At 39.7% G+C, this 19,689-nt stretch overlaps 1 protein-coding gene and 1 pseudogene across 1 annotated transcript in view; one reads left to right on the top strand and one right to left on the bottom strand.

Moving 5' to 3' along the window:
• HERC5 (HECT and RLD domain containing E3 ubiquitin protein ligase 5) overlaps positions 1-6,704 on the top strand; it is a 50,122-nt gene extending 43,418 nt beyond the window's left edge. The window contains exons 19-23 of the mRNA XM_050790428.1: positions 502-568; positions 1,482-1,552; positions 4,780-4,963; positions 5,047-5,149; positions 6,217-6,704. Coding sequence (XP_050646385.1) covers positions 502-568; positions 1,482-1,552; positions 4,780-4,963; positions 5,047-5,149; positions 6,217-6,422 — 631 coding nt within the window. The 3' untranslated portion in view covers positions 6,423-6,704. The remainder of the gene's footprint in view (positions 1-501; positions 569-1,481; positions 1,553-4,779; positions 4,964-5,046; positions 5,150-6,216) is intronic.
• A 2,399-nt stretch (positions 6,705-9,103) lies between these two features.
• The window catches only part of LOC126954693 (nuclear receptor coactivator 4-like), a 75,148-nt pseudogene continuing 64,562 nt past the window's right edge, over positions 9,104-19,689 (bottom strand).

Below are 19,689 nucleotides of genomic sequence, written 5' to 3'. Positions count from 1 at the left end.
AATGCCCTGAAACTATTAAGGTAGTCTAATTTCAGGTATTTCTTAAGCTTGATGATATTGGGACAAGAGGTGCAGAGAAGGTCCTTTGACCCACCTCAGAGTTACTGATACCTGAAATTTAATATGAGACCTATTCTGTAAGTAAAGTTCAAAAGATTCAATAAAGGTTACGCCAGTTTGAATGAGTTCCACTGTCAGTGAACGTTAGAATCCTTTTCTAAATAGAAACCTACAATCATTAGGTAGGGAATTTAGGGTAAAGGGAAGAGAGCTGTGAAGCAGGCAGGCAGCCTGCAGAATTGCAGACAAGCTTCCTAAATTTGACATGTTTAGTTGAGGTCTGGCCCTGTTTAGATTATCAGTACATGGAGAAAGAAGTGCTGTGAACTATATCTGACCTCCTACCTTCAGAATAGCTATACATTTGACATTTATTTTAGATGCTGTGTCTAGTGATCATGGTTATTACGTTTTTAAAAGCAAGATTATTTTTTTCCTTAGGAACTTGCAAACACTTCTGGATGACGAAGGTGATAACTTTGAAGAAGTATTTTACATCCATTTTAATGTGAGTAACAAAAGCAGATAACAGATTAGTTTTAATCTGATTAACCCTTTACATATTTAACTAAACATGTCTACTTTCACTTAAAAAAAAAAAACTGGAAATAAATTAGTGAAAAAGGTATTGTTCTTCATCATGATCTAGGTGCGTCAGTTAGATTTTACTATGTAATAGCCAACCTTAAAACCTAGTGCCCTAAAAGAACAAATACAATTTTGTGGGTTTCTGAACTGGGCCGACTTGGCTGGGCTGGATGGTCTACAGTGGTGTCACTCACATGCCCAGTCATTGGCAGGCTGGTTGGGTTATAGGGTATCAGCTGAAACAGCTTGTCTCTGTTCTCTGTGGTCTCTCATTCTCCAATAGGCTAGCTGTGGCTTTTGAAGCAAGACTGCAGTCTTTATTCTTACATGGTGGCCTTAGGATTACAGAGAGGAAACGATAGCAAACCCCACCACACATGCTTCTGCTTCTTTCAGATCCTGTTGGCTAAAGTACGTCACATGGCCATGGCCAGATTCAGTGGCTGAAGAGATAGCCTCCCCAGTTGATTGGAAGTGTTGCAAAGCCACTAGGCAAAGGGGCAGGAGAACTAGGATGGGAAGAATTCGTGGCCATTTTTGTAAATCTACCGTACTGGGTCTATGCTGTATGAAGTGAATACTGAGATGTAGCAATTTTCCAATTAATTTGTTTAATTTGATCAGTTAAAATAAGATAATTCAAGCTTTGAAAAAATTTATTTTTATTCAGTATGATAGGGTGTAATTTTTTGTTTGTATATTCCTTGCTTTTATGATAAAAATATACATTTTAACACATTCTTGTTAAAAAGTATGCTCCAAAGAGTTTTTGTTGATGATAGATTATTCAGAATTATGTTGGAGATATTATGAGAGTTCATTTGTGGTTACAGGTACACTGGGACAGAAACGACACAAACTTAATTCCTAATGGAAGTAGCATAATTGTCAACCAGACTAACAAGTAGGTACAAAAAATGAAATAGTTGGTTTGTATATTTACTATTTTTATTTCACTGAGCTCTAAAAATTCCTTTTAGCTCTTTAATTTTTCATTATCATTAATCATTTTTTGCTAAGGCAGAGAAGTTGGTGTGTGTTGTATGTGTTTTGACATATATATCATGGAGTCTATATTGTGGTAACAAATGGAAATGGCTTTCCCAGAGAGACCTTTCTATTTCTTCCTGTCCAAAATTACAGCACCAACATCTGTCCCTCTTTATCCACTCACTCTGCTTTACTTTTTCTTTTCATATCACACATCACCTTCCTTTGGGGTTTATTTGCTTATTTATTTCTCATTGTTTTTCCCATGATAGTGAAAGCGGCAGGGACTTGGTCTGTATTATTCACCACTGTATATTCAGTACCTAGAGTAGTCTACAGTGGTGCCTGGTACATTGCAGGCACATAGTAAGTATTTGTTTAAAAGGTTACTATGATATTTTGACTTCCCAACATCTTATGGAATGCCATTTAAAGCCATGGAGTTTGGGATTATAGAACCTTCCCTTGATAGTTGGTCAGAGATCTCTAGGAAGCATGCTGGCCTACATCACATCTTTTTCCACGATTTCTTAAATCTTTTTTTTTTTTTTTTAACTTTGTATTGAAATATAACCTATATAACAGAAAATTGCACAAGTCATAAATGTACAGTTTAGTGAGTTTTACAAAGCAAACATGCCTATGTAATTACTGCCAGATCAAGAAATATAACATTTCCAGCTGTATAGTTGTGTATTGTGTGAATACATCACAGTTTATCTGTAGTATTTTTTTTTTTTTTTTTTTGAGATGGAGCCTTGCTCTGTCACCCAGGCTGGAGTGCAGTGGCACGATCTCGCCTCACTTCCCGTCTCCTGGGTTCAAGCGATTCTCCTGCCTCCCAAGTAGCTGGGGCTACAGGCGCTCGCCACCATGCCCAGCTAATTTTTTGTATTTTAGTAGAGTCGGGGTTTCATCATGTTAGCCAGGATGGTCTTGATCTCCTGACCTTGTGATCCACCCGCCTTGGCCTCCCAAAGTGCTGGGATTACAGGCATGAGCCACCACACCCAGCCTATCTGTGGTATTTTTGACCAACATAGTGTATTTCAAGTTTTGGACTATTATGAATAATGCTGTTGTGAACATTCTTGTACATGTGTTTTGTTTATGTGCAGGCATTTGTTAGTATGTAACTCGGAGAAGTGCTTGGTGCCTTGTGGTTTCCCCTTGCTCCATGCAGAGCAGGATCAGTCCTCCTGAAATTCATTTGGATATTGATATGGATGATGCCGTATGTGTGCCAGAGAGTATGAAAATGTTTAGTACATAATGGGGCTTTCTGGGGAGAGCTGGACAGGCATCCAAGCTGATCTGTTTGGCTTAAGTGAAGAGAGAGGCAGGTGGCTTTAGTTTTTATGGTAGTTCCGGCATGGGGCCAGGGTTAGGGTTCTCATGCAACCCAGAGCATGCGTGGGGAAATTTAAGCCACACAGCCGTCAGTGGGTACCCAGGGAGCGAGCCTGTGCTGTGCAGATTTGGAGGCAAAAGGGGAAAAAGGAGGAGGAGTGGTACTTGAAAGCTGTCAGTAAGCAAACATAAAAAATGGAGGCAGACTTTCATCAGTAGGTTACGACAGTTCTAATTGTTCTATGTCCACTCTAATAGTATTACTAGTCTTTTTAAAATTAGCCATTCTGGTGGGTATATAGTAGTATTTCATTGTGGTTTTAATTTGCATTTCTCTGATTACTAATGCTAAGCACTTTATATGCTTATTGGCTATTTGGATATCCTCTTTTCAGAAATAATTATTCCTCATCTTTAGTCTGTTTTTCTGTTGCTTTTTATTTTCTTGTCAGTTTATGAGAGTTCTAGATCTAAGTCTTTTGTTGGTTATATGTACTGCAAATATCTTCTTACATACTGTGGCTTGTGTTTTCAGTTTTTAAATGTGTCTTTTGATTAGCCAAACTTTGTAATTGTAATATAGTCCACTTTATCAATATTTTCCTTAATGCTTAGGGTTTTTCTGTTTTCTATTTTATGACTACTTCCCTATCCTAGGGCTATGAATATATTCCCCTGTATTTTCTTCTAGAAGCTTATCATTTTATTTCTCACATTTAGATCTGTGATCCACTTTAATTGATTTTTTAGTAAGATACAATGTATGGATCAGGTTTTATTTTTTCAATTTTTGAAACTCTGATTGTACTGAACCTGTAGATCAATTTTGGGGAAAAACTGACATCTTAAAGAGTCTTTAATCCATGAATATAGAATCTCCATTTGTTTAGCTCGTCTTTAGTCACTCTTGAAAAAATGTTATGTAGTTTTCTATGTAGAGATCTTGTTGCAGTATTCTAAATAGGTTTCTTGGATCATTTATTGTATTTGAATCTTCTCTGTCCTTAAAAATTTTTTGTCTGCTTTTCTGTTAGCAGGAGAGGTATATTAGCATCTATACTATACATGTAGATATGACTGTTTCTTTAAGTTTTGTTAAGTTATTACTAAGCACATAACAAATTTTTGAATTGTTTTACCTTCCTGGTATATGACCTGGTGGTCGTTAGTAAATGTACTTTTCTATCCTAGTCATGTTTTTCTGATTTTAGTATAGCTACACCAGATTCATTTTGGTTGGTGTTTGCATAGAATATTTTTTTCCCTTCTTTGACTTTAATCTGTGTTTTCACATTTAAGTTATATATGTTATAAGCAGCCTATGATGGAGTTGTTATAAAAATTACATTAGGGCCAGCTAACGTCTGTAATCCCAGCACTTTGGGAGGCCGTAGCAGGCAAATCACAAGGTCAGGAGTTCGAGAGCAGCCTGGCCAAATGGTGAAACCTCATCTTTACTAAAAATACAAAAAAATTAGCTGGGCGTGGTGGTGGGCACATGTAATCCCAGCTATTTCGGAGGCTGAGGCAGGAGAATCTCTTGAACCCAGGAGGTGGAGATTGCAATGAGCTGAGATCACGCCACTCCACTCCAGCCCGGGTGACAGTGCGAGACTCCATCTCAAAAAAAAAAAAAAAATTACATTAGATAATCTCTAGTAACTATGACAGTCCATGGCACAAGGTGAGTACTCAAAAACTGTTAGGTATTCTAGCTTTTATTTTTAGCCCCTCACCATTTCGTTCAGGATATTGCAGTAAGTGTTGAAATAACTTTTTGTTTTATTAAAGGAGAGACTATGTTTCTAAGTATATCGATTACATTTTCAATGACTCTGTGAAGGCGGTTTATGAAGAATTTCGGAGAGGATTTTACAAAATGTGTGACGAAGACATTATCAAATTATTCCACCCCGAAGAACTGAAGGATGTGATTGTTGGACATACAGATTATGATTGGAAAACATTTGAAAAGGTACATCATAAAGTCTAAGTTGATTAAATTCAATTTTCCTTCTTATTTCCTCAATAACTTTTTTTTTTTTGTATTTTCTCTAGAATGCACGTTATGAACCAGGATATAACAGTTCACATCCCACCATAGTGATGTTTTGGAAGGCTTTCCACAAACTGACGCTGGAAGAAAAGAAAAAATTCCTTGGTAAGTATTATATCAAGGAATAGGTCTGTAATCATATGTCTTTTTAATGGGCTAAAAATTTCCTTTATGATAGGTACAATTTGCAGCAAATCATAGTGTCAGAGCTACGCCTAGTCCAGTTGAACATCCTCTGTGTCCCAACGTCAAAAAACAAATGTTAATTATATAAGCGATCTTTTCCCCTGTGATTTCATCCCTTTTTATTGCTTTTAAAGTTTTTGTTTCTTCATCCAAGCTAAATATCAAGCCTTCTTTCTGTACCCCTGTCATCATTCACTTATTCAGCCTTTATGGGATTAACTAAGATACTTTATTTGGCTAATTTTTACTGTTCCTATATTATTAATACTATATTTGCTCTTACTGTACACAGCTATTTTATTTGTATCTTTAGGCTTAATGACTTTCTCATTTTCTATTTCCTTACTTTTGAGAAACATTTATCTTCTATTTTTATTTTTGTGGATAACATGTATGTTAGAAGATATTCAGACTTAATAGAAGCCCAACCTACCTTTCCAGTCTTAACTCTTAGAGGAAATTTTTGTTCCAACCAAATAATCCCATTGTCTGAACACTCCTGAGCTCACCTTGCACCTTCCCACCTCCAGGCCTTTCTCTGAAGTTCCTTCTCCTGCCTTGAACCTCACCTACCTCCTTGTTGCTTTTCTAAACCTTTCCATCCTTAAAGATCTGGCATAATTCTGAACTCTTGGAAATTCCCTCAGTCATCCCAGCCTGGCTCTCTCTCCTTATTCTCAAGCACAGCATTGACTCGGGAGGCACTTAACTCCATGACACCTCCTTGGGCTGTCTTATACCTTACAGCTTTTCTCTTGCTATGTGTCTTTTTCTTCACAAGAATCTAATATTCCCAGTCAGACTTTAAGGTGCTTGAGGACAGTGACTATGTGTCAGACATTGTTCTAATACAATCCCCAATGCACTGTCAAATGTAGGACACTGCACATGGGCTCACAATAAAGTTTTGTGAATAATTTTTTTCTCTGTAAAGAGATTCTGGTCTCCATGTAAAACAGATTGCCTCGTTTTATTCTTCTTTTTAGTATTTCTTACAGGAACTGACAGACTACAAACGAAAGATTTAAAGAATATGAAAATAACATTTTGCTGTCCTGAAAGTTGGAATGAAAGAGACCCTATGAGAGCACTGACATGTTTCAGTGTCCTCTTCCTCCCTAAATATTCTACAATGGAAACAGTGGAAGAAGCGCTTCAAGTAGCCATCAACAACAACAGAGGATTTGGCTGACCAGCAAGCTTGTCCAACAGCCTTATTTTGTTGTTGTTGTTGTTGTTGTTTCTCTACTTTGTTTTAGGCTTTTAGCAGCCTGAAGCCATAGTTTTTCGTTTCTGTCTCTAATGAGAAGTGGGAAAGAGGGATGAAGAAGAGGCTTTACTGGCCTAACCAGAAACAGAAACTAAGAACCCGTGACTGTATTCTCTCCCTTGGAAACCCCTATGTCTACATCATATTCCCCTCTTTAGGAAAATATTTTTCAAAAATAAAATAACTGAAAAATTATAAGTCTTATTCACTAGTCAATGTGTTTACTAGCTCTTTTGGAATTGCTATCATTGCATGTAAGATATATCAATTATAATATAGATTAAGCTGTGTCTCTCACACAATGTTTGCATGACTTGGCCTGAAGGGAGACTCTTTAGCTTAGAAGTTTTTTTAAAACTTGTAATTATCTACCCAATATCTGTTCTCCCCTTCTTTCAGTACAGATTCCCTATATGGTAGAAGTGGCATTGTTCTGAGTCTTTTAAAATCATGCATTTCCCAGCGTCTCTTCCAAGGTAGGGACAGGTGGCAGTGGTGACAGTCATTGGGAGAAGCTTCTGAGGAAGCTTTTTTATTTAAATGGCTGTTATGCTTTTAACAGAGTTAGGTACAAAATGCATCCAAGCAAAAGAATTTTATACATACTCATTAACATAGTGATAAATGTAAATTACACTTTGATAATGTAAAATAGAGTGTGTTAGGCCCCAAAAAGAAACTACAAAGTTAGCTGCAACTTAAGATACTGGAAAGACTCCTTAAGTTTTTTTTTTTTTTTTTTTTTTTTTTTTTGAGACAGAGTTTCGCTCTTTTTGCCCAGGCTGGAGTGCTATGGTGCTATCTCGGCTCATCGCAACCTCTGCCTCCTGGGTTCAAGCAATTCTCCTACCTCAGCCTCCCGAGTAGCTGGGATTACAGGCATGTGCCCCCATGCCCAGCTAATTTTGTATTTTTAGTAGAGACGGGGTTTCTCCATGTTGGTCAGGCTGGGCTTGAACGCCCCACCTCAGGTGATCCGCCACCTCAGCCTCCCAAAGTGCTGGGATTACAGGCATGAGCCACCGTGCCCAGCCGTCCTTAAGTTGTTCTTACCCATCATCTTTATTATTATTATAGTTCTAAATGATACCTGGGTGGGGCTTAAGGAATAATACAAAGCTCTTTTTCAGCTGTGGTTCAAAGAACTTTAGTGAAACTATATGACAGTGACATTGTGAGACCATGACATTTTCCCAAAAGTACTTCCAATAACATAGGCAGTTGAGAAACTTCATAGTTTCAAAGTCAGGAAAGTGGTGAAGATGTCTTAAGAGAATTTTAAAACATAAAACCCAGTTCTCTCTTGCAGACTTTTTAAAGCATGGACATGAGTTTAAAGATACTGAGAAAACATCAGTAGTTTTCATAAAGCTTCAATGAACATCCCAAGGTACAAGTATTGTAAGCAGCCTGTTTACTAAAATGTCACTGCATTGTACTTTTGGAGGTACAGGTATGCTGTGCTTACAGTGAGAGGACAACTTTATCCCTAGTTAAAAGTACCAGGGGTCAAGCTCAGCTTCCATTTACAGAGGATACACCAATAATCCCTAAGATAGTGAGTGGTTCAAGTACTACACTACGTTTCCAACGTGTCTTACCTATTTGCTCTTAGTTGGCACTGGGGCTTTTTAAAACCCTACATAGATTTATAGAGTATTTTGAAAAGAGTCTAAAACTACCTTGAAAAATGGTCTTAATACAGAGCCCTTCCAAAAGAGCTCACTGGATACTCTAATAACATTTAGAGCAGGGATGTCCAATCTTTTGGCTTCCCTGGGCCACATAGGAAGAAGAATTATCTTGGGCCACACATAAAATACACTAATAATAATTGATGAGCTAAAAAAAATTGCAAAAAAGAAAAAAACTCATAATGTTTTAAGAAAATTTACAAATTTGTGTTGGGCTGCATTCAAAGACATGCTGGGGCCTGTGGGCCATGAGTTGGACAAGCTCGATTTAGAAAAAAGGAATAAAGAAAAAAATTGCAGTAACTCAGTTTCTTTCAAGTGAAGAAGAAAAATAATGTAAAACTAACGTAGGCTAAAATGTTTGGTAATTAATGTCAAAAATTTCCAGGATTATTAGTACATGTTTTGGTACTACTGGCAGGATTAATTTTTTGTGCAAAATATATATTAATCAAACAGAAAAATTATTTCAGCCTCTAATAAAAGAAAACACAGCAAGAGAAGCAGCTAAGGGGCAATTAAAAGGGAAGTTTGCTAGCTTTAGAATACACTTCAATTACAGAAATACTTCCTTTTTAAAACTATGGTGTTTTAATGTACTTTTAGTAATAACCCAATCTAAGGAGCCTGGGAGGCTTGTGAAAAACTCCACCAAGGTGCTACATTTCTAGAATGGAGTGAATTAATACTTCTGTCAAAAGGAAAGAACTGAGTCACCTCAGCCTTTTTTGTTTAAATGGTAACTCATAATCCAATGATGTATTTTGCTTCACTAGTTCAAATTTAGGCAGGAAAGGGACTAAGCTAACTGGTCAGACCCAGAAATACAATGATTTGGCAAGCCACAGTCACTCAGCTCATGGATGTGTAATAATCTGCAGAAAAGCTGCTGAACTCTTGTCTGTTCCTTTACATCTGTAGAGGAGTTTGATATAATCACTTCTCTTTCTCGACTTCTAAGTTTCATACAGGCAAAGAGATCACAAACTGTAGGGTAGCCATCATGGTCTTGGGGGAAGTTATGTTCTTCCTGTAGGGGTGGATTAAGTAATACTTCCTGGCCCTTCTTCTGAAGTAGCCACTTGTCTTCTCCAGACGATCACTGGCTGAGGGTGCCCATCTTCTTTCCTGGCAGGACCCAGTCAGCTGTATTAAAGGGACACCAGGAAGTGATTGTGGGGCTTTTAAGCTTTTGTTGGCCAGCCCCGTCCTCAGTACTAGGCACTTCCTTGGGACTTCCTTCCTTATGTGGGGGCCCAATGAGCCATTCTGACAAGGGACTGTTGTTTATGACTTGGAATCAGCAATTCTAGAAGGAGCCATTGCCTTTGATGCCTTAGCTTGTTCTTTTCTTGAAGGACAGGGTCACATATTCAGAGAATCATTGCTTCTCAGGTTCAGGTTTGGGTTCCACAGGCATCCCATTTTTTTGTCCCTCTTTCTTTAGAAGCCACTTACACAGAGCTTCCTTCTCAATTCTCATCATACACTCTGAAAAACTTTTGCAGGGCTCATTGACTTTGCATATGTCCTTTACTTTATATGGGTCCTGATGGTTCTGGACAAGTCAATCCTCAGAAATGATGCTGAGGATAGACAACAGTTTCTTGGCCTCCAAGTAGTCATTCAGGCACTTCACATTACCCAGGTTTTTCAAAATCTCTACACTGCTGGGCTGGTTGCCCCAACAGTTGATATAGGAGTTGGTTTTGACAAGCCAGTCATTCATATTGTAGGACTGGAACAAGAATGTAAACTTATCACTGGTTTCACAACTGCCATTCTCAGGCTTCTCCAGCTTATGGGATTCCTGGGGAATGACCAGCCAGCCAGCCAGATCCATCGCATCTTGATCAGAAAGCTCTAGATCTTCCACCTTTTCAATTAAATGAAGAAGAAACTGGTAGTAAAATGCTGTCACTTTGGGTAACTTGGTTTTTCAGGAACTTCTTGTTGCTGACTCTTGAGGAGCAAGTTTTGAAAGCCCTTTAGGTTGCCTGAGACATTACTGAAGAAAGTGCAGGCTCTAGAAGAAGTCTATTCTCCAAGGTCTGCTTTTTGGTGAGCCAGTCCTGGGGGGTTGTTCCTGAAGACCACTGGTATGGTTGCTTCCAAGGAGTCATTCACTTAGAGGGACATCTGTGATGCTGGATGCTGACTTCTGCTCTGGCATTAGGATATAGCCTTTCTTCTCCAGGAAAGGCCTGATATTTGATGAGTTATGGCTCCTTGGAAGAGCATGAGGCATGAAGTGCTAAGGAATTTGAATTGTCTTGAGAAACCCAAATGTGATAGTCATGCAGAGCAGTTGTGTCTGCTTCAAAGAGCAGGACTGTTGAATCTTCAAACTTAGGGGTCAAACTGCCCAGTCCCTCCAGGCACACAGAGACTTGATTGGCTAAATCTTTGTTTTGGGTGCACTTCAGTTAATGAATAAAACCATCGAACTGGCCCAATAACCAGTAGAGCTGCTGGGCCTGCGGCTGAAATATCTCCTCTTTAAGCTAATAGATGAGATCTAACTGTTCATACAGCCACCTCACAGTTTGTAAGGCATTCCAGGTGACAGCTTATACAACTGTGAACCCAAGCTTTGACTTCTCACAAGTTATCTTTAATTTGCTGTTTGGCCCAGGGAACTCCACCAATAGCAAGCTCTAAGTCCGTCCATGCATTACTATACCTCAAAAGGGGTTCTCTATTACTGGAGCAGCCACTCTGGTCATGTGAGGTATTCATTCTGCTCACTGCTCCAGCTCCCAATCCCTCTTCGGGTGATCCAAGGGGACTTTGGGGTGGACAGGGACACAGCCCCACACAAACCTCCTGAGGAGGCTTTTTAAAGGGAATCTTTCCAACTGACTGGAACCCTTTTGTTTCCTCCTTTATTCTTCACATAGAACAGTATTACCTACTATTGCTCTGACCCCATGTAAGGAGTCTTGCATCAGCCACATGAGGAACACAATTCTCCTACTCTGAAGACACAGCAACAAGGGTGCCAGCTTGAACCAGAGAATAAATCTGCTGTGTCTTGATCTTGGGTTTCCCAGTCACCAGACTGTGAGATAAATTCCTGTTCTTTATAAATTACATAGTCTCAGGTATTCTGTTATAGCAGCACAAAATGGACTTACATCCTACCCATGATATGTAAAGAACTCTCAACATTCAAAAATTCAATTTTAAAATGGGCAAAGATTTGAACAGATACAAGAAGATATATCGATGGCAAATAAGCTCAACAACATTTATCATTATGGAACTGCAAATCAAAACCCAAGTAAGGTACCACATCACCCCTATTACCATGGCTAAAATTAAATAGACATACCAAGTGTTGATAAGGATGTGGAAGAACTAGAACTCTTATACATGGTTGGTAGGAATTTAAATGGTTTGACCACTTTGGAAAACTGTTAGGTAGTTTCTTAAAAAGAAATATCTACCATATGATCCTGCTACTCTACTCTTAGGAATTTACCCAAGAGAAATAAAAGTGTATGGCCATGTAAGGATTACATACAAATGTTCATAGCAGCTTTATTTTTAATAGCCAGAAATGGAAAACAACTAAAATGTCCATCAATAGGTGAATACATAAATAATTTGTGGTCTGTCCATACTATAGAATAATATTCAGCAATAAAAAGGAATGGACTGTTGACACAACAACATGCAGGAATCTCAAAATAATTATACTGAGTGAAAGAAGCTAACGATGACTATATCCTGTATGATTCATTTATATAAAATGCCAGACATTGCAAGCTAAAGTATAGTGACAGAAAGCAGATAAGTGGTTGCCTGGGAAAGGGGATGGGGGTGGGGAGGGACAGGAGGTAAGGATTACAGAATGGCACAAGGAACCTTTGCGGGATGATGGACATGTTCATTATTTTAATGGTGAGAATGGTTTCACAGGTATATACATATCCCATAATTTGTCGAATTACACACTGTAAATGTGTGTAATTTATTGTATGCCTCTTATATCTCAATAAAACTGTTTTTAAATTCCAAAGAGAGATGATCTTTCTTATTTGCCTACCTTGAGTCTCATACCCATTCCATGGCCAGGAAAGGTTAAGATGATTGGCAGTTCCCCTAGAATTGCATCCAATGGAGAAAGAAATTGAGGAGCTATTCTAAAGAAACAGTTCTAGTACAAGCAGCAACTATTAAATTCTAATATGCCTTGGGAAATCTGTCACTGTATACTTTTTGAGTACATAAATGAACATGTATTTCATTGTGTGTGTGTGTGCCAAGATGGCAAGCTGTTTGCCTGGGGACAGAATTTAGGGCAACTTTGAGTTGAAAGAATTTGCCTCAGTCCCTAAATCACAAGGATGACCTTTTAAGGAGTTACCCTGGCTAATAGTTTTGTAAGAGATGCTCACAGTACGGGAGAAACAAGAGAGGAATAATTTTTTGAAACTGGTTAAAGACAATGGTCTGTTAAGAGGGTACAAGAGTCTAATTATGATTAATAAAATAAGATATTCAAGGCCAACTTATAAAACACTCAACCTGAAAGTATTTGAAGGATAGCTCACAATAGGTAGAAAATGAACAGTGTCTTTCATTTGCTAATACAATAAAACAAATTAATAATAAGACAAGATACAAACTCAAACAACACCAGTGAGTAAATGTTTTCCTCTGTTATGAAGTGGTATTTATATTCTCAAGCAGAGAGAAAATGGGATAGAATAAAATCTATCTTATTTAATATGTATTTTTAAATGTGTGCTAAATTGTGTTTGTTATAGAAGAAAGAGTAATAGTTGTACCTGGTGTGTGATGTCCACTGATTAGACCTAACTTGATAGAGTGGGATCTACCTCTGGAATTTCCTCTTTTTTTTTTTTTGAGATGGAATCTCACTCTGTCGCCCAGGCTGGAGCACAGTGGCATGATCTCAGCTCACTGCATCCTCTGCCTCCTGGGTTCAAGCAATTCTCCTGTCAGCCTCCTGAGTAGCTGGGACGACAGGCGACCACCACCACGCCCGGCTATTTTTTTGTAGTTTTAGTAGAGATGGGGTTTCACCGTGTTAGCCAGGATGGTCTCAATCTCCTGACCTCGTGATCCACCCGCCTTGGCCTCCCAAAGTGCTGGGATTACAGGCGTGAGCCCCCGCGCCTGGCCTGGAATTTCCTACTTGCTAGCTATCTGTAAACCCACTTCCAACACCCTTTGTTTCTTTCTCCCTCCCTGTCTCTGAGGAGAGGTGTCTTGTGCTCTATTTGTGCTCTGATTGCATTCCTTTCCATCTCTAAGACCTCCATCATTTCTCCATGCTTTCCTATTTTGTTTTTTTTTTTGTTTTTTTTTGTTTTTCTTTTTTTGAGACAGAGCCTCGCTCTATTGCCCAGGCTGGAATGCAATAGTGCGATGCTGGCCCACCACAACCTCTGCCTCCCCACAACCTTTGCTTCCTGGGTTCAAGGGATTCTCATGCCTCAGCCTCCCAAGTAGCTGGAATTACAGGTATGCACACCACACCCAGCTAATTTTTATATTTTTGGTAGAGACGGGGTTTGGCCATGTTGCCCAAGCTGATCTCAACTCCTGGCCTCAGGTGATCCACCAACTTTGGCCTCCCAAAGTGCTGGGATTACAGGCGTAAGCCACTATGCCCAGCCAGCTTTCTTAAGTCTTTTAATCTTCAATTGCTTCACCACAGGCTCTTCCATATCCACATTTCTGCCATTAAGATAATACATTTTAGAATTTCCCTCTTCCATTATATATCCCCCTTTCCCTTCTTCCTATGCTTTTTCCTAAAAATCTACAATTAGGAAATTCCAGCCTTAATATCTCTGTGACACTGTGATCTGCCCTCCAGTCCCCCACTTCTCCCACTCAGACTGCTCTAGTAAAAGCCACAGATGACTTTTTTTGTTGCAAATATCAACAGAAACTTGTTATTTCCATCTTAAATCATTTCTACCACATTTGAAACCTTTGATTACTGCTCTCCTTTTCCTGGCTTTTTTTTCCATTTTCTTTGTATCCTTACACCCCCAACCCCTGGACTCCTGATCAAGTCTATGGCTTCAGTTATTACTGGGCCCACGGCTAAAGTGTCTCCTCTTTAAGCTGACAGATGAGGTCTGCCTGTGATACCTGGAGCTATACCTCTGACCTACAGGAATTCATATATTCCAGCACCATAGCCATTTTTCTGTGTAGTCTATGTCACTACCTATATGCCCCTTGGCTCTTTAATCTCAACATTTGCAAGGAGAAAATTGTCATTTTTTAGTCCAAAAATGTTTTTCTATATTTCAGAGCTTGGAGTGATCCCACCAATATCTTCAAGAAGAAGCCTACGGTCATCTTCCATTTCTCCCTCTTTTTTTTTAACCACATCCCACATTCAAGTCAAGTTCTAATAATTTTAGTTTTAACATCTCTGTAACCCCACTGCTGCCAGTGCTCAAAGTTCAAGATCATCATCTACTGGCTGGGCACAGTGGCTCACACCTGTAATCCCAGCACTTTGGGACATCGAGGCGGGTGGGTCACCTGAGGTCAGGAGTTCGAGACCAGCGTGGCCAACATGGTGAAACCCTGTCTCTACCAAAAATACAATAATTAGCTGGGTATGGTGGTGGGTGCCTGTAATCCCAGCTACTCGGGGAGCTGAGGCAGGAGAATTGCTTGACTCGAGAGGCGGAGTTTGCAGTGAGCCGAGATTGTGCCATTGCACTCCAGCCTGGGCGACAGAACAAGACTCAGTCTCAAAAAAAAAAAAAAAAATCATCTCTTGTCCCATCACTTCATTAGCCTCTCAATTGGTCTCCCTGTATCTAGACCAACACTGTCCAGCAGAGCTTGCTGTGAAGCTGGAAATCTATATCTGCACTGTCCAATAAATTGGACTCCTCTGTACATAAGGCTTAGTCTTTGAAGAATTTTGAAAAGTGAACACATTCATTGGCAGCAGTGGGAAAAACAGTCTAGAACTGTGCCGTGCTGTATTGGCTCTTTAATAAAAATTCAATACATTTAAAAGGTTCTCAGTCACAGTCACATTTCTAGTACTCAATATCTACATGTGACAAGTGGTTACTGTACTGTAAGTATGAACACTTGCCACAGCAGGGATCTGTAACACACAAACCCTCTGGAATGCTGCACGTGCTTTTTTTTCTTTTTCCTTTTTCATGGGAAAAATAACGATAGTGTTTATCAGCTGCACAAATCCAAATAATTTAAAAGTCAGGTAATAAATTCCGATTTCACTGACACTATTATTACAGCTCCCAAATCCTTCTTGATGTGCCCAGTGTACAGCTCCAGCCTCATCTCCCACTGTTTGGGAGATTTTGTTACTGTGTAAACATCACAGAGTACACTTACACGCTGTGTTTGTAAGTACACTCTGTGATGTTTGCATGATGTTACAAACCTGTACAGCATGTGTACTGTACTGAACAATGTAGGCAATTGTAACACAATGGTCGATATTTGTATATCTAAAAATAGAAAAGGTACAGTAAAAATATGATATAAAAGATTTAAAAAAATGGTACTTAGCATGAATGGAGCTTGCAGGACTGAAAGTTGCTCTGAGTGAGTCAGTGAGTGAGTGGTGAGTGAATGTGAAGGCCTAGGACATTATACCACCGTAGACTTTATAAACACTGTACACTTAGGCTACACTACATTTATTTAAAAAATAAAGCAATTGCTTTACAACATTATGGCAGCTATGATGCTACTAGGTGACAGGAATTTTTAGCTCCTCATATAATCTTATGGGTTGTATATGTGGTCTGTTGTTAATGGAAACATCATTAAGCAGCCCATGATTCTATTTCAGTTTCCTGAATGGGCCAGTCTCTTCTCTGTGTTTTCACACATGCTTTTTCTTTTGCCTGGAACCCTCTTCCCATTGCACCACTCTCTCTCCCTCTTCCTCACCTCCTCTCTTCAATTCTGCCTCCTCCTCTGTCTTGGTTATTCCTATTCATTTTTCAGGATTCACTTCGGCTCTCATGGCATTCTGCTGGATGCTACCTAGCTCTGCATTTCACCAGTGCAGTTCTCTTTCTGCTTCCTTCTGAGGGCTCAGTGGCCATTGGTCCCATGAGTTAACCAAAAGTGCCATCTAGTGGCAAATGCAGAAGACAACAATCGCCTCCAAATGGAGCATTTCACTAAGAGGGACAAAACTTGGAATAGGGGACAGGCTTTCTCTACCACTACACACAGTAGGGAGAATCTACTGTGGCTCTTGGCTCTCCTAGATAGTCTCACATTCTCTACCTAACTTAAAACTCTCCCTTGGTCTGGAAGTAGGTATCGTAATTTTCATCTTACAGATGCAGTCTCAAGTTCAGAGGGGCCTCCTTAAAATTCCCTGCTTTGGGCCGGGCATGGTGGCTCACGCCTGTAATCCCAGCACTTTGGGAGGCCGAGGCGGGCGGATCACAAGGTCAGGAGATCTAGACCGTCCTGCCTAATCGGTGAAATCCCATCTCTACAAAAAATACCCGCGTGGTGGCGGGGGCCTGTAGTCCCAGCTACTTGGGAGGCTGAGACAGGAGAATGGCGTGAACCCGGGAGCAAGCCTATGTCTCAAAAACAAAACAAAACAAAACAAAACCAATCCCCTCCTTTGCAGGATTGGCAGCAAATAAAGGAGGAGAGTAGGTCACACAATAGGCCAGGTTTTGCTCCCTCAGGATGGGAATTTCTCATTTAGAGCTGGTGGGAAGGATCTCATTAACAGGTGGTTAAAGATGATTTGTCAGGGATGCAGTTGAGGACACTTACAAAGAGAATCTTGTTAAGAGTCTTTAAGGAAGCAATAGGTCCCCTGGCATTGTGAAGTCAGCGAGTTATTGAGGAGGAGGAGTGGGGAAGAGTTTCACTAATGTAGGAATAAGACAGTGTTCCTCATGGTGAGTTTACAGTGCAATAGATGGAAGTGGTGGGGTCAAAGCCCTGGCATGCAGCATGAGCTACGTAATGGTCAGCTTGTGTCCCTATGAACAGATATGAAGCCAGGATGATCTGCTAGTGAGAAGCTTGGGAAGGAACACTAGAAACCTGTTGAATTCCCAATACAGGGTGTCATATTTCATAGGGTCACTAGAAGTAGCACAATGGGTGGACAAAATTTAGAAGGCGTAAGACCTGCATTCACTTTTGGCCATGCCTCTAACCAGCATCTGACCTCCAGCAAGTGACCTGGAACCACTGAGCCTTAGGCTGGACACTGAGATACTGCTTTTTAAATTTTCCTCTAACAACTTTATTGAGATAGAATTCACACAGCATGTAACTCAACCATATATAGTATATAACTCAATGGTTTTTAGTATCTTCACAGAATTGTGCAAGCATCACCACAGTCAATTTTTCTGTTTGGGTTTTGTTGTTTTTTTTTTTTTTTTTTTTTTTTTGAGACAAGGTCTTGCTGGGTTCCCCAGGCTGGAGTGCAGTGGCATGATCATGGCTCACCGCATCCTTGACCTCCTGGGCTGGATCCTCCCACCTCAGCCTCCTGAGTAGCTGGGACCACAGGCACACACCACCATGCCCAGCTAATTTTTTTTATTTATTTTTAATTTTTATAGAGACAGGGTCTCCCTATGTTGCCCAGGCTGGTCTCGAACTCCTGGGCTCAAGCGATCCTCCCACCTTGGCCTCCCAAAGTGCCACCATAGTCCATTTTATAATATTTTTATCACCCCAAAGAGAAACCTTGTATCCTTTAGCAAAAACTGCACAATCTTCCCCTTCTTCCCCAGTTCTATGCAGCTACTAATCTACGGTTTGTCTCTAGAGATTGACTATTATGGACATTTCAAATAAATGAAATTAGACTATGTGACCTTTCATAACTGGCTTCTACGACTTAGCATAATGTTTGCAAGGTTCATCCATAGTCTAGCATGTATCACTACTTTATTACTTTATATTGCCAAATATTATTTCATTATATTCATATTACATTTTATCTATCCATTCATCAGTTTATGGACGTTTGGGTTGTTTCTGCTTTTTGGCTATTCTAAATGATGCTGCTATGAACATTTGCATACAAACTATCGTGAGTACTTAAGTTCTCACTTCTCTTGAGTATATACCTGGGAGTGAAATTGCTGGGTCATGTGGCAACTCTATATTTGACCTTTTGTGGTCTTGCTGTTTTCCAAAGAAGCTGCAACATTTTAAATTCTCACCAGCAGTGTATGAAGGCTTAAGAGGTCTTTTAAAACTGCTGATCTGTTCATAAGAATGTCAATAAGAGGCTGGGCATGGTGGCTCACTCCTGTAATCCCAGCACTTTGGGAGGCAGAGTAGGGTGGATCACTTGAGGACGGGAGTTCAGAACCAGCCTGGCCAACAAGGTGAAACCTCGTCTCTACTAAAAATACAAAAATTAGCCAGGTGTGGTGGTTGCACCCCTGTAATCCCAGCTACTGGGTAGGCTGAGGCAGGAGAATCACTTGAACCCAGGAGGCGGAGGTTGCAGTGAGCAGACATCGTGCCACTGCACTCCAGCCTGGGTGAGAGAGAGACTCCATCTCAAACAACGACAACAACAACAAAAAAGTGTCGGTAAGATATAGAAGCATTATTTGACCTAGCCACGTATCAAGTGCGCAATTCCTTTTTCCCTCTTGCTGTGCCACTGTTACGTAATCACATCTGTATGTTACAAACTCAACACTTAGTTATAATTACTTTATATAATCTAATGTCTCTTAAACTGAGAAAAGGAGAGCAAGTATGTATTTATAGCATTCATTACATTAATATTATTTACCTCTTGTGGTTCTCTTCGTGTATTTCTATGAATTCAAGTTACTATCTGGTATCATTTTCATACTGCAAATACAGCTTTGCTTACCTCCATTTCCTTTGTGATGTTAATACTAAATATGTTATCTATGTTACAGGCTCCCAAATACAATGCATCTTGCGTATACATGGTTTTTTTCTGCAATTGCCCTATAAATAAGAATGACGAAATACGCATTTATACTGTCTTTTATAATTACATAATTACCTTTACTATGCTGATGGCCCGTGCCTCCTGGGAGGTACCATAACCCTCAACTAGGAGCTGGGGGAAGAGCAAGCCCTGTGTTCTTGACTGCACCCTCCTGGAGTGGCCATTGCCGAGCTGAAAGGGAGCAAAAAAGACATGGTTGCTGGGTCAGATGACAAAAACTTGCTGTTCTTATTAAGTTTCAGTAGGTTTCCTTGAATGTTTCTTTATTTAATGAGCTGTATGCCCTTAGGACAATTTCCAGATTGTTTAAATGGTTGTTTTGTTTATAATTTTCACTAGTTAGGCTTGTTTCACTGGCGAATGGGTCCACGAAGTTCCTCACATGGTCTCTAGAAGTATCACTTAGTTCTTTACAAAGTACCCTCACATATAAAATTTTATTTGATCCTCACCATTTTATGAAACAAGGGTAAGGACTTTTTAGCCCTAAAAATGAGGCCCAGAATGCTAA

Source organism: Macaca thibetana, chromosome 5 (assembly GCF_024542745.1).
Source record: "Macaca thibetana thibetana isolate TM-01 chromosome 5, ASM2454274v1, whole genome shotgun sequence".
NCBI lineage: Eukaryota > Metazoa > Chordata > Mammalia > Primates > Cercopithecidae > Macaca > Macaca thibetana.
The sequence above is the reverse complement of the archived record's forward strand: the minus strand, read 5'-3'. Positions and strand labels throughout refer to the sequence as shown.